The following is a 13,908-nucleotide window of genomic DNA, read 5'->3' as shown; positions in this document are numbered from 1 at the left end:
GAGGAATCGCGTCCCATTATTGGTGTCACTGGGAGGAATCGTGTCCATTATTGGTGTCATTGGGAGGAATCGTGTCCCATTATTGGTGTCATTGGAGGAATCGTGTCCCATTATTGGTGTCATTGGGAGGAATCGTGTCCCATTATTGGTGTCATTGGGAGGAATCGTGTCCCATTATTGGTGTCACTGGGAGGAATCGTGTCCCATTATTGGTGTCATTGGGAGGAATCTGTGTCCCATTATTGGTGTCATTGGGAGGAATTGTGTCCCATTATTGGTGTCATTGGAGGAATTGTGTCCCATTATTGGTGTCATTGGGAGGAATTGTGTCCCATTATTGGTGTCATTGGGAGGAATTGTGTCCCATTATTGGTGTCATTGGGAGGAATTGTGTCTCATATTGGGGTCATTGGGATGAATATGTCCCATCATTGGAGTAATTTGGCCCCATTGCTAGTCTCATTGGGAGGAATAGTGTCTGATTATTGGTGTCATTGGGAGAATTATCTCCCCTCATTGAGCCCCATTGTTTGTCTCACTGGAAGGAATTGTGTCCCATTTTTGGTGTCTTTGGGCCTCATTGGTGGTGTCATTGGGATGAATTGTGTCCCATCCTTGGTGCCCCTTCATTGGTGTCAGTGAGGGGAATTATGCCCCATTTTTGGTATCCGTGGATGAAATAGTAGCCCAAGAGCCGGATAAAATCAAGCAAAGGGCTGCAGTTTGGAGACCACTGCTTTAAGGAATGAGACCCACCATTAAGTTTTGATCCCAAATGCTAGGCATGCACATACATCCAGATGACAATTTATGCTTCAATTGAGCCTGAAGTTACACAAAAACTTACAATATATACAGAAGGAAGATCAGAACACAAGAGCCCACTATCATTTTTTAAACACAATCTAAAAACAAACTAGGTAGAAATCTTATGGTAGCTGGAAAATACTATGGTTTTTACAGAAACAGACTCTGATACTAGATTTGTTTTAGTTTGTAAAGAAGTCCACCATGTACTGCAGAGGATGGAAAACTGATCTACACTTACCTCCTGGACTGCCATTCACTAAACTAAGAGAGCTGGGAAAACTTTGCTCTAAAAGTTGAGCGCCCCACAAATGCCTATTGAGCCAATGACCCCAATTCCAACAATCCAACAAGACCAGATGATTGTAGCAATAGATCTGCAGCAGTTAGAAGAGTTTTCAGAACTCTTGATCCGACAACAGAGAGCCTCAGAAGTGTAGGTTAACCCCCTGCAATGCTTTTAATGTTTTTGCGGCATCCTTCTTTAAGCTGGTATAAGGGTGTGCACAGTTCATGATACAACCATGTGGAATGTTGTACTATGCTGTGAAACAACGTTATACCTTTTAGACCTGCTGTATGAAGGGACTAGTAATTTATCAGCATCCTTTCATACATCTTAGCACAGAAATGCTTATTAACAAATAGCAGTGGATGTTTTAAAGGGCTCCTGTACACGGGGGTACTGAAAATGCTCATATTTACACTGGATCTTGCTGCTAAAAGTGTGTAAAGTTAAAAAAAATGCTAAAAAAAAAAAAAAAAAAAAAAACTTAGATCGTGTCACATGAAATATTGACATTTATGAGTAAGCGTGGTACTAGCACTTAGAAGCATAGGATTTTTTTTTTTTTTTTTAAACAATTAGAACAGTACACATACGGGCATAAAATAAGGTAAAATACAGGATTTGCCTTTTGTTCCCTTTACATTGGTGAATGTAAGGCCTCATTGTACACTGGGCGTTATAACGTTCTAAAAACGCCAGTATCTTTGCAGTGAGTTTTCCAGCGTTTTTTAGCACTTTTGAGCTTTTTTTTTTTTTTCAATGGATCAAAAACGTTAGAAAACGCTGATGAGCGCGTTTTGAGCGTTTGTTGGCATTTGATGTTACAGCGTTTTTACAGCTGAAACCAGCTAAAAAAAACTCCTCTCAGAACCCACCTTTTTTTTTTTTTTACAGCCAAAACAACGCCCCAGCCAAAAACAGTTGATAACAGCCTATGTGTGCATGGAAAGATAACACGCTGGAGAGTTTATCGACTGTAGAAAAAAACATCTGAAGCCGAAAACAGCTGTAAAAACATCCCAAAAACGTGCAGTGTGCATGAGGCTTTACTCCAGTGGTTCTCAACGCCTGTCCTCAGGACCCACTAACAGGCCAGGTTTGCAAGATAACTGAAATACATCACAGGTAATCTCATTTGCTGCTCAGTGATTGCAGTATTCTAGTCTGCATCTCCCAAAGTAATACATAAAACCTGGCCTGTTAGGGGGTCCTGAGGACAGGAGTTGAGAACACTGCTTTACTCTATATCCCTGGCTGCCCAATATATGGCCGGCTGGTCCTCTGCGGGCTGTTGGGCAGCAAATAAGCTGCAAGAATGGCAGCGGTGTGCCGGGGCGCTGGAATAAGCTGGTCATCTCCACCAGGGTGGAATTGATTTAAATCATCATTTTTAAAAGAGCAACTGTCATCTCTGTCCCGGAGTGGCTCCTCCTCCCCCCGCCGACAGTCCCATTCACTTTAATGGGACAGCTGGTGATGCGGCAGTGACACAACAAGCTGAGGGACATGGCGGCAGCAGGTGATTGGATGCCCGCTAACAGCCACTGCCATGATGGATCGGAAATGGACAGGTGCTCTTTTAAATGTAAGGACTTATTCTTGCTGGTAGTTAGAAACTTTAAATATTTGCAACCAACACAAAGGTTTCTTATTTAGAATAATAAGCTGTCAGGTAGTAAAACAGCGATTTTTTATTTTTTTTTTTTGAAAGCCTATGGCATGCATAACACACCCAAAAAACTTCACCCGGTGCCAAAAAAAATGTGCACACACACATAAAGAGTGGTCACAAAAAAGTGCAACGGGTACACAGATGTGCCAATTCCCTGATCCCCCGGGGCGTTAGGCTCCAGAGGGGACAAAGGTACTTTACAATGGTCTATCTGGCCGAAACCAGGACAGACCCCGTCTCTGGAAGGTCTGCCGAGGCAGAACCCACCCAAGTACTAGGTGAGGCTCCCCCCCGAAGGGAGACCCCATGAGTTAGGGCGGACGAAGCCAGAAGGCCATGTCCACCCCTTCCCAAGACTTTCAGGGCTGGCCCGAGGACCCGTCCTTACTCATCACACAGTGAGACAAAACGTGAACAAGACGTGACAAAAACATAGGTTTCAATCAAAAAGAAGGAAAATAAATAAAAAGTGGGGAAGGGATAGTAGGGAGGAGAGTGAAAAAGGTGGCCATTGTGTAAAAACAATGACCAGGCCCTCCGGCCAGGAATAAAAAATTCCTCCGGTCCTAGCCAAAAGGCCCGGCCCAAGAGGCAGGTGCAAAAAAAGCATGTAATGGTGCAGTGACCGTGGTGCCTCAAATCAAAGTGACTGCCACTCACAGTGATTTTATGGCACCCCTGGACTGCCACTACAGGGGCACTACTCCATAGGCTTTCAAGACCAACCTGACCACCAGCCCAGACCACAGCAGCCCCCACCCCAGGCAGAAAGGCATGGCGTTCTGGAAGCTTGGTGAGAGCCCTTTACCATCAGGCTTCACCGTCGTTCCGTCCCTCCTACCTAATTACATTCGGGAAATACTAGCCGCTCCCCCTGGTGGGAGAAAGGGGAACCAGCGTTCTCTCCCGAATAACTGTCCGAGCTAGAGCCGCCCCAATCCGGTCCAGAAGGCCAGGGTCCAGAAGGCCAGGGTCCAGAAGGCCAGGGTCCAGAAGGCCAGGGTCCAGAAGGCCAGGGTCCCGACCCTCCGGTTCAGACCCCGTGGTTCTCCATCCCCATCAGAAGGCTTCCCTTCGGCTACGAACCGTCCAGGTCACCTTTACTCCAGCAGGTTTTGCATAGCAGCCGCCATCCCATCTCTATCTCGCCATAGATCAGGGACGGAAGCAAGCGCCACCTTCTAGAAACTGATAAGAACAGATACTACACTTGATTTTAGCAAAAGGCCGAGAAGCGGTTAGTAAAACAGCGATATCAGAACCGATCCAATCATACAGTTTGTAGTGTACATAGATTTGCAAAACAATGGGATAAAGGAATATTCCTTTACTCTGGTTAGCTCATGGTTACTGTGAAATGGTTGTGAATGCATCAATGCAGTGCATGTTATACTCAGCTCATGCAGAGCTTGGATTCAATTGAATGAGTTTACCAAAAATGTAAATATTGCAGAATATACAGCCTCATGCTACATAACTGAGCTCCATTTAATGCTGAATAAACTAAATGATTAATGTATCTTAAATAGATTAGATAAAAGTAAAAAAAATCTGATTTTTTTTTTAAATCATTGATTTATATCCACCCTGATCTCCACCCAGAGTACAAATCCCAGCACGGGGAGAGGGAGCGTGTAAGAGCTGTGATTATATAAGTAATAATTAAGGGAGAGAAGGGGGGAGGCGGGGAGTGAATTTTCACTGCCATGACCTGTTATTCTCCCGATGCCAAATGCCGGGGGGGGGGGGGGGGGGGGGGGGGGGCTTGGGGGGGTGTTCGGGGTGTTCTCCCAATGCCAAATGTCAGGGGGGGGGGGGGGTGTTCTCGCCACCAACGCCCAATGCCACAGGCCCAAAATCTATGGCCAACTAAAGTGCATTATAGCCATTTTGAAAGAATTGCCCAACTTGACACAATGGTCTCAATGCAATGATATCACACGACGATGGGCTCCTGCACGGACCGAAATGTTGCGCTCTTCCCTTGTGCTGTATCAACTTACGGATGAATACCTTTGCACGCTATTTGGTGTGGCTGGAAACTCTGTACATCAAATCGTGTACAAGATATGCACCACTATTTGCACAGCGCTCTGTAAACGTTGGGACCACAACGTGGAGGACCCACCATTGTTCTATATGCAAAATCTGGTGCAGCTCTGCATAGAAGAGCTTCCAGGTTTGTTATTTCAGAGCTTAATTGAACAAAAACTGAAGTTAGAAGCCGATTGGCTATCATGTACACCTGCACCAGATTTTGCACTCTCCAGTTTTAGTAAAAACACCCCATTGGCTATAATAGAGCTGCCTTAAAAAGTGTTACTTAACCCAGTAATATGAAAATAGTCCACATGCCAGCCACCACCACCCCCCCCCCCCAGCTTATAAATAGAATAGTTTTACATTAAAATACTGCCACTATATACCTTTTGCGCTGATCTGTATACGATTACATGATAAATTGCAGTTTCTCCAGTGCTGAGTGTTCAGGTGGGTGGAGCTTTTCCCTGCAGCCTGTATACACGCCCACATGTGTGATGTCAATATCATGTGACCTGGCTACCTCTGAGAACAGGTAACTGTTCTCTCCAGCATACAAAAGACACAACTGAGCATGTGCAGGCTGGCTATTGCCTATGTGTTAGCTGACCTTCCCAAGCTAGACATAAAAACAGCCTTTTTACACAACGCAGAAGATTAACCCCTTAAGTTCCACAGCGAGTATAACAAGCGTGCTATGCTGCATATACAGGTTGTGGGTTTAGTAACACTTTAAGATAAACAGTGGCGGCTGGTGCTCAAAATTTTTTGGGGGGCACAAACTGTGCCCCAAACGCAGCTACTTGTCACTTCACTAACGCACCTCCCCCCGCGCGCGTTCGGCTGGTCCAGCAGCACTTACCGCTTCTTTCCTGGAGCGACGGGGCTCTCCTCCTCGGCAGCTCTCCTCTCTTCCTCGGCGGGAAGCGGCAGCTGCGGCTCCAGTGCCAGCTCATCTCCTCTTCCGCCAAAGCATTAAGCATCCAATAGGATCACCTAATGCTTTTGCCAATCGGGAGACAGGTCTCACTGACCTGCCTGCTGATTGGCAAGGAGGAACGTCACCGTGAAAATAACGAAAATTCATTCGCTATGCCACACAACAGGGTGGGATCGGGACACAGCGCTCTGCTCCCCGAGGCCACCCTATTTTGAAGCCAATTGGAGCCTCTGGTTCTAATCACGTGCTTCAAAATACACACTGCCCACCTATCCCCGCCATAGTATTTCATGGGTCCGGCGTCCTGAAAGGGGCCGGGCACATGAATAGGGAGGGCGGCGGAGGTGTAGAGGGGGGCGGCGCCCGAAATGCACGGGCGCCACTGTAAATAAAGGAAAAGGAAAAAAAAAAAAAAAAAAAAGCTGTTTGGATCTGAAAGCAGCATTGGCGTACATAAACTCCAACCAGGAAACACAAGATAGGATATTGAGTATTTATTTAGCAACACGCATCACAAAAAGGAAAAAATAAAAATAAAACGTTAACAAGTCATTTCAAATATTTGCTCATTTTGCATACGTCCGGACACATCTGTATTAACAGACAGTACAAGATACCGAAGAAATATCTAAGCTTAAATAAAGGGGGTGGCTGAGAGCTTCCTGCACAAGTAAAGGGGTGGCTCTGCACAGAGCAGATGATCATTAATCTCCAGCTGCACAAAGCCTTAAATTACTAGTTTTCCAACTCGATTCACCACAATACAATATAAATCACAATCTGCAGGAATGTTCGCTGCACCGACTGAACCTCCAACAAGCCGCTCAGTGCAACAAACGTCAATGCTACTTCCGCAGTGTGGAACACTTTGGATAAAAAAAATCATGCAGATTATTTTTGCGGCGATCCAATTGCTTTTTTAAAAAAAAGGAAGCTTTTTGCTGGTGAAGCTTAGATAAGATCAAACCAGAACAAAAGAATTCTCTTCAGAGGCATGAAATTTTACAGGGTTCCCCAAACACTGGACCTGAATAGGTCATAAAAAAGAAAATCATTTTCATTGATAAAGCTAACGGGACATTTTCCAGATATCCATTAACTTGACTATAGCAGGAACCAGAACATATTTGGTAATGTTACGTAGACCATGGCTGCCCTAGGTAAATACAGCGACTTCATACATGGCTCAACACATAGTTACATAGTAGGTGAGGTTGAAAAAAGACACAGGTCCATCAAGTACAACCTATGTGTGATTATATGTCAGTATTACATTGTATATCCCTGTATGTTGCGGTCATTCAGGTGATTATCTAATAGTTTCTTGAAGCTATCAGTGCTCCCCGCTGAGACCACCGCCTGTGGAAGGGAATTCCACATCCTTGCCACTCTTACAGTAAAGAACCCTCTACGTAGTTTAAGGTTAAACCTCTTTTCTTCTAATTAGTGGCCATGAGTCTTGGTAAACTCTCTTCTCCGAAAAAGTTTTATCCCTATTGTGGGGTCACCAGTACAGTATTTGTAAATTGAAATCATATCCCCTCTCAAGCATCTCTTCTCCAGAGAGAATAAGTTCAGTGCTCACAACCTTTCCTCATAAATAATATCCTCCAGACCCTTTATTAGCTTTGTTGCCCTTCTTTGTACTCGCTCCATTTCCAGTACATCCTTCCTGAGGACTGGTGCCCAGAACTGGACAGCATACTCCAGGTGCGGCCGGACCAGAGTCTTGTAGAGTGGGAGAATTATCGTTTTATCTCTGGAGTTGATCCACTTTTTAATGCCAATATTCTGTTTGCTATGTTAGCAGCAACTTGGCATTGCATGCCATTGCTGAGCCTATCATCTACTAGGACCCCCAGGTCCTTTTCCATCCTAGATTCCCCCAGAGGTTCTCCCCCCAGTGTATAGATTGCATTCATATTTTTGCCACCCAAATGCATTATTTTACATTTTTCTACATTGAACCTCATTTGCCATGTAGTCGCCCACCCCATTAATTTGTTCAGGTCTTTTTGCAAGGTTTCCACATCCTGCGGAGAAGTTATTGCCCTGCTTAGCTTAGTATCGTCTGCAAATACAGAGATTGAACGGTTTATCCCATCCTCCTCCAATACCACACCTGTTCAACAAAGTATAAGACCCCTTTCACACTGGGGCGGTTTCCAGGGGCTTTTGTACGAGAAATAGTCTATGCCAAGCGCCTCCCATTCACTGCAGTGTGTCTTAACGTTCAGGCGGTGCGCTTGCGGGACATTACTAAAAGTCCCGCAAGCAGCATCTCTGGGGCGGGTTGGCAGGGCTGGGTATTTAGCGCTACCAAAACACCCTGCCAGTGCAATGAATTGGCGGTGCTTCCAAAGCACCTTAAAAGTGCTTTGGAAGCATCTCAAAACTCTTTTTTGGGGTTAAAGCCACCCCGCTAACGGCTGAAAAGCACCGCTAAAGCGCTGCACAACGAGCGGTGCTTTAGCACCAACGGCGGATGCGGTCAGTGTGAAATGGGTCCAACTGTATTTTTTTTTTTTACTCATGTTGCTTAGCAGACTTGCTTGAAAATGCACATCTAAAAGTGGATGCTAGATGTGTTCTTTTATGTAATGCTCGTGAAAAAAAATGACTGTTGGCAGTGAAAGGCGAGTCAATGGCTGTAAGGATCAGGAGGATAGGGGATTGATCATGATGATTAAAGTCAAACGGGAAATAAAAGTAGGTTCAAGATGGCTACTGCGGCTTTAAAAAAAGGTTATATTGTGGACATGCAGGCTTGCAAAGAATTGAAATGAATCTGTTTCCACAATGGAGAGGACTTTCTAAAGAGGGGAACAAATGGTAAGACTGGAGTTCTTCTTCAAAGGATTACCGTATACACTCGAGTATAAGCCGACCCGAATATAAGCCGAGGCACCTAATTTTACCACAAAAAACTGTGAAAACTTATTGACCCGAGTATAAGCCTAGGGTGAGAAATGCGCAGCTACTGTAAGTGGGAAAAGAGGGTCAACAATGCCCATCTGAAGCCCCACTGTGCCCATTTGCAGCCATAGGTCCCCCCAACTTCAAACTCGGTAGTTAAGGGTTCCTAGATGCCCCCTAGCTGCAGCCAAAATTATGGGTCTCTGGACCCAAAGGGTCCCGAAATGACATTGCTGAAGATGGACACAGTTGACCAACTTTGGGGCCCCGTATTTGGTGTACAAAGCCAGTGGAACTAGCAACACAATATATCTAAAGCTGGGGTTCCTAGTACCAAGTGACCCCAAGACACGGGGCCCCAAAGTCGGTTCAGAAAATGTCAAGCACTTTTCTGCAGCAGAGAATGACATTTTCCGAACCGGTATCTTGGGGCCTTTAGGAACTAGGAAGCCCAGCTTTAGATATGTTGTGGTACTAGTTCCACTGGGTTTGCACACCAAATTTGGGGTTCCTAGCACCAAGAGGTCCCGAGATACGGGGCCCCAAATTTGGTTAGGAAAATGAAATTTTTTGCAGCAGAAAAGTGCTTGACTCGAGTATAAGCCGAGGGGGGCACTTTCAGCACAAAAAAAAAAAAAAAGTGCTGAAAAACTCGGTTTATACTTAAGTATATACGGTAGGTTCACCTTTTGAAACATGCTACACCTGTTTATAGAGTAACATGTAACTGTGCTGCAGTCCCCACAGCCCCACAATCCCCCATTGAGAGAGTGTGTGGGGGATCCTCTCCCCACACTCGCTGTCACAATTTGAAAACAGTGCGGCTGTGCGGAGCTCTGCCCACAAGGCCACATCATTAATTCACAGTTTCCTGTGAGTTAATAGACTACAAGTACCATCAGCCATTGTAGCGGACAGCTTGTAGTTCTCAATGAACTGTGAGGGTGCTGGTGAGCGCTCCCGTAATCCATTGATATGTCTGCCCGTATTGGGTATGGGCAGACGGCTATCCTGAGAGTCTGCATGAGCCTGACATTGCATCTGCTGATTGCGGATGCAATGCTCTGCAGGCTGCAAAAAAAAAATAAATAAAAAAAGTGAATGGTTTTATTTTTTAAAGGGTGAACTTGGCGCTAAAGACTCGTTGAGGGAGGCTGGGATGTGGCCAAAGCAACCCAAAATTTATACCTGCATTGAAAAAGGTATACTTTTATATGGTTGAATTCCCAGTATAGATTTTATTGCATAGTTACACTGGTCCAGGTTAGACCAATGTTAGTATGAATATTCAACACCTGTGTTGAACCTGTGAGAATAACCGTGAAAAAAAAAAATGAATATATATATAAATATATATATATATATTTTACACACACATATACAGAGAGAGACACAGAGACAGACATTACACATGCAGATCGATAAAAGCAACAATCTAGTCAATAGTTATATAAATATTAACATTTTATAAAGTGGATGTTAGTTATAACCAAATAGCATAAGATATCAAACATAACCACTACAGTAAGCGGCTCCATTTCTGCCTACATCACAATCAGGAATGGATTTCCAGGCTTTGTCATGCTTGGAATCCCTTCATCTTTGATCCCATCCAGCTCAGTCCGACAGTTTGGCAAACATTTGCTCCATGTCAACTACACATACAAGAACTGCAGAAAGGGTACTTCTGCTTTTTTACTGTGCTACTTTTGACCAGAAGCAGGGAAATTTACATATCAAGCTATGATCCAAGCAAATAAGCTTATTAAAAAAAAATAATAACACCGCACCGCTTCTATTTTGCACCTTACCTGAGAAAAATCTCTATCACATTTAAATTAACCATTTACAGGTACTGCTTTTAATTTTTTTTTTGCTTATTAACCACTTCAATACCAGGCCCCTTCCTGCCCAGGACAATTTTCAGCGCTGTCGCACTTTGAATGACAATTGCGCGGTCATTCTACACTGTACCCAAAATATATTTTTATCATTTTCTTCCCACAAATAGAGCTTTCTTTTAAAGTATTCAATCACCTCTGGGGTTTTTTTTTTTTTTTTGCTGAACTAAAAAAAAAGACTGAAATTAAAAAAAAAAAAAAAAAATTAGTTTGTCATAAAATAGTTTTCTTCTTCACTGACGGGCACCGATAAGGTGGCACTGATATGCAGCACTGATAATGAGGTACTGACAGGTGTTAATGCTGGGCACTGATTGGCACTGTGGTGGGCACTGACAGACTTTATTGATGGGGCATTGCTGGCATCTGTTGGGGGCTGTGCTGATAATCAATGTGGCGATTATCAGCACAGACCCCCCTCTGACAGGGAGAGCCGCCGAACGGCTCTCCCTGTCAGCGCAAACTGAGGAATGCCGTTTACTGGCACTTCCTGGTTCACGCAATGATCAGCTGTGATTGGCCACAGCTGATCACGCGGTAAGAAGCCTCTGTCAGAGACTCCTATCCACGATCGGAGATGCGCCATATCAGACTGACACGCTGCCCAACCCCAGCGGGCGCAGGCCGGCATGTTATCCTGCTGGAAGTCATATGACGCCCAGTCAGAATAACAGAACCACCTCCCGACCGTCAACGAGTACACGGTACCCGCTTATCGGCTCCTGCTGTGCATACTAACAGCGGGAGCGAGCCGGATAACGTACATACACACATGATCTGGTGCACAGCTGCCGTCCTGTAGCAGTAAAAGTGCTATAGGGCGGTCAGCAAGTGCTTAAAATTAAGTCGCACACATTCTAAAGAAAGTCACACCAGCAAGAAAATCACAAATTATATATTTACCGTTCTATAACATAGAAGTTATCTCCATCATCTCCCTGGTCAATGACATGTTCCTGAGGTTGTACTCTCCGTTCAAACATTGCATCAAGAACCTGAGAGAGCTGTTCCTAAAGGAAAACAAAAAGAAAGATGGTCATACTTTATATAGGATGCCACGTGAGTTTATATAAATCATATCGCTTAGTCCAGGGCTCAAAATTTCAAGTCCTGAGCCACTAGCCAGGCCTTAAGAGTTACTCGCCACCAGTTGCCCCACCCAACCCCTCCCCCACAACCTAAGCCCGCCCCTAAACACGCCCTTGTAAATTATTTAATGAAATTACACCGTTAAATATTTTATGCTAAATAGAGTTCCAACAATATTAACATAAAGCATATCAGTACCCATCAGTGCAGCCTCACTATGCCCGTCAAATGCAGCCTCACTATGCACACAAATGCAGCTTTACTGTGTCCGTCATCAATACAGACTCACCATTGCCTGGATGATGGATCTCACACACACAGCGGGGATCTCCCGCTGTGTGTCACGGAGCTGGGTCTGTGTTCGGCGATGCTGCAACAAGGTCCCCACACCCAGACCGGCTCGTGTGATAGGCGGAACACTAATTCAATCGGTGTTCCATCTAATATCACACGAGCCAGTCTAGGGGGGCGGGACCTTGTAGAGCGCCGCCGAACACAGACCCAGCTCCGTGACACACAGCGGGAGATGCCTGGTGTGTGATACACAAGAGGAGAAGAAGAGAGGGGGGGATGGAAGGGAGGGGGAGCGCTGCAGCTTCAGTTTAAAGCGGCCCCAGGGCAGTCACGGCCCCTCTGTGTCCTCCGGCTGACAGTTTCCTGGCTGATCGCTTCTGGCAGAAGCGATGCAAGCTTTTTTTTTTTTAACAGGACATCAGAGCAGCCCCTGGTCCGCCCCTGCTCCTCACTCACCCTGCACTAAATTCCACTCGCAAAATGCGAGCAGGCGAGTGGAATTTGAGGGCTGGTTTAGGCTACAGTCAAACAGACGTCCACATTTCAAAGTTTAGCTGCAGTTAGAAGACTTTTCTAAAAGCAGCTAGACTCACACAATGCAAAGCAATCATGTTATTCATACAGAACGATTAGCAATGTTTAGTTGCAGATAAGTTTAGCTGCATTTAGGAAAAAGGAGGAAAGTGCTGCGCCCAGGGTCACCTATCTGCAGCTAAACACTCATTTGGTTTAGCTGGAAAGAGCTGCAGTGTGTTAAGTAGCAGAAAGTGACACACTTCCCCTTTACTTCCCGAAATGTTGCTGGTCCTTCTCATACATCCTCATATCGGTATTCATTCTTTACAGACGTGGTCTAACAATAGTTAGTAAGCAGTCATTGGTGGACACTGACATTCTGCTAAAGTTTTAACATTTAGGTTCTGATTTCCTCAAACATCAGGACAAAATATCCCCCTAATTAGATGCAGGGATGTCAGAGGATGTACCCATCTCCGCTTAATTTTCTTTTCTCTCTCCTCAGGAACAGTTCTCACCAGAACAAATATACACACACACACACTATGGATTGCAAGTGGTCTACCGGGGTTATTGCTGCCATATACATCAGCCATAACCCAGTTTTATGAGTTTTTTTTTTTTTTTTTTTCTTCAGCTGGTGGCTGGCACTCTCATCAAAGCGGTCCGAGCAGCTCTTTAGTCATTGGATCACTTTCAGAAGCAGCAGTGGGAGGGGACGCCCACCAGTGTTTTGCGGGCTTACTGTTATCACCAGCACGCCCGACAAATGATCCGACGGTGCGGCCAGCTGGTCACAGAGGTGAACAAAAGACCAGATAGTCTTTGATCATCTCTATGGCCTTCGAGGATGGGAGCGATGCCATGACTTTACTTCCACCCTGCTGGACCGGAAGTAAACAATTTTTTAAATTTTTTGTAAAGCAAAAAGATCAATTTTTTGGGGGATCTTTTACTTTAAAACCACTTCAGTCCCGGAAGGATTTGCCCCCTTAATGACCAGGCCAGATGTCTTTTTCCCACAAATAGAGCTTTCTTTTGGTGGTATTTGCTATATTATATAGAGAGATTTTATATGTGTGTGTGTATATATATATATATATATATATATATATATATATATATATATATATATATATATATATATATATATATATATATATACACATATACATATACATAACTGTGCTCGGAAAACTGCTGTGCAATTACCATGTGACATAAAATAGTTTTGGGGGTTATAAGTAATTTTCTAGCAAAATATACAGATTTAAACTTGTAAGTGGCAAAGTGCCAGTAAAGGCTTGGTCTTCAAGTGGTTAAACTTGAAACCAATGAGCATCTGTCATGATGCTTATATCATGTGACTTGCAACAGTGAGAAATCTTCTCCTGAATCTGTCAGTTAAAGCTGGTGATGCCCTGGGAGGAAACCCCTCTTCTCT

General features: G+C 44.5%; 2 protein-coding genes across 2 annotated transcripts in view; both read right to left on the bottom strand.

The window, feature by feature from the left end:
- NCKIPSD (NCK interacting protein with SH3 domain) overlaps positions 1-13,908 on the bottom strand; it is a gene marked incomplete in the record, with an annotated part of 558,334 nt that overhangs the window by 158,358 nt on the left and 386,068 nt on the right.
- Positions 11,341-13,908, bottom strand: part of LOC141102404 (cAMP-dependent protein kinase type II-alpha regulatory subunit-like) — a 49,698-nt gene continuing 47,130 nt past the window's right edge. The window contains exon 5 of the mRNA XM_073591363.1: positions 11,341-11,575. Within this exon, the coding sequence (XP_073447464.1) occupies positions 11,465-11,575 (111 nt within the window). The 3' untranslated portion in view covers positions 11,341-11,464. The remainder of the gene's footprint in view (positions 11,576-13,908) is intronic.

This window comes from Aquarana catesbeiana, linkage group LG07, assembly GCF_042186555.1.
Source record: "Aquarana catesbeiana isolate 2022-GZ linkage group LG07, ASM4218655v1, whole genome shotgun sequence".
Taxonomy (NCBI): domain Eukaryota; kingdom Metazoa; phylum Chordata; class Amphibia; order Anura; family Ranidae; genus Aquarana; species Aquarana catesbeiana.
The sequence above is the reverse complement of the archived record's forward strand: the minus strand, read 5'-3'. Positions and strand labels throughout refer to the sequence as shown.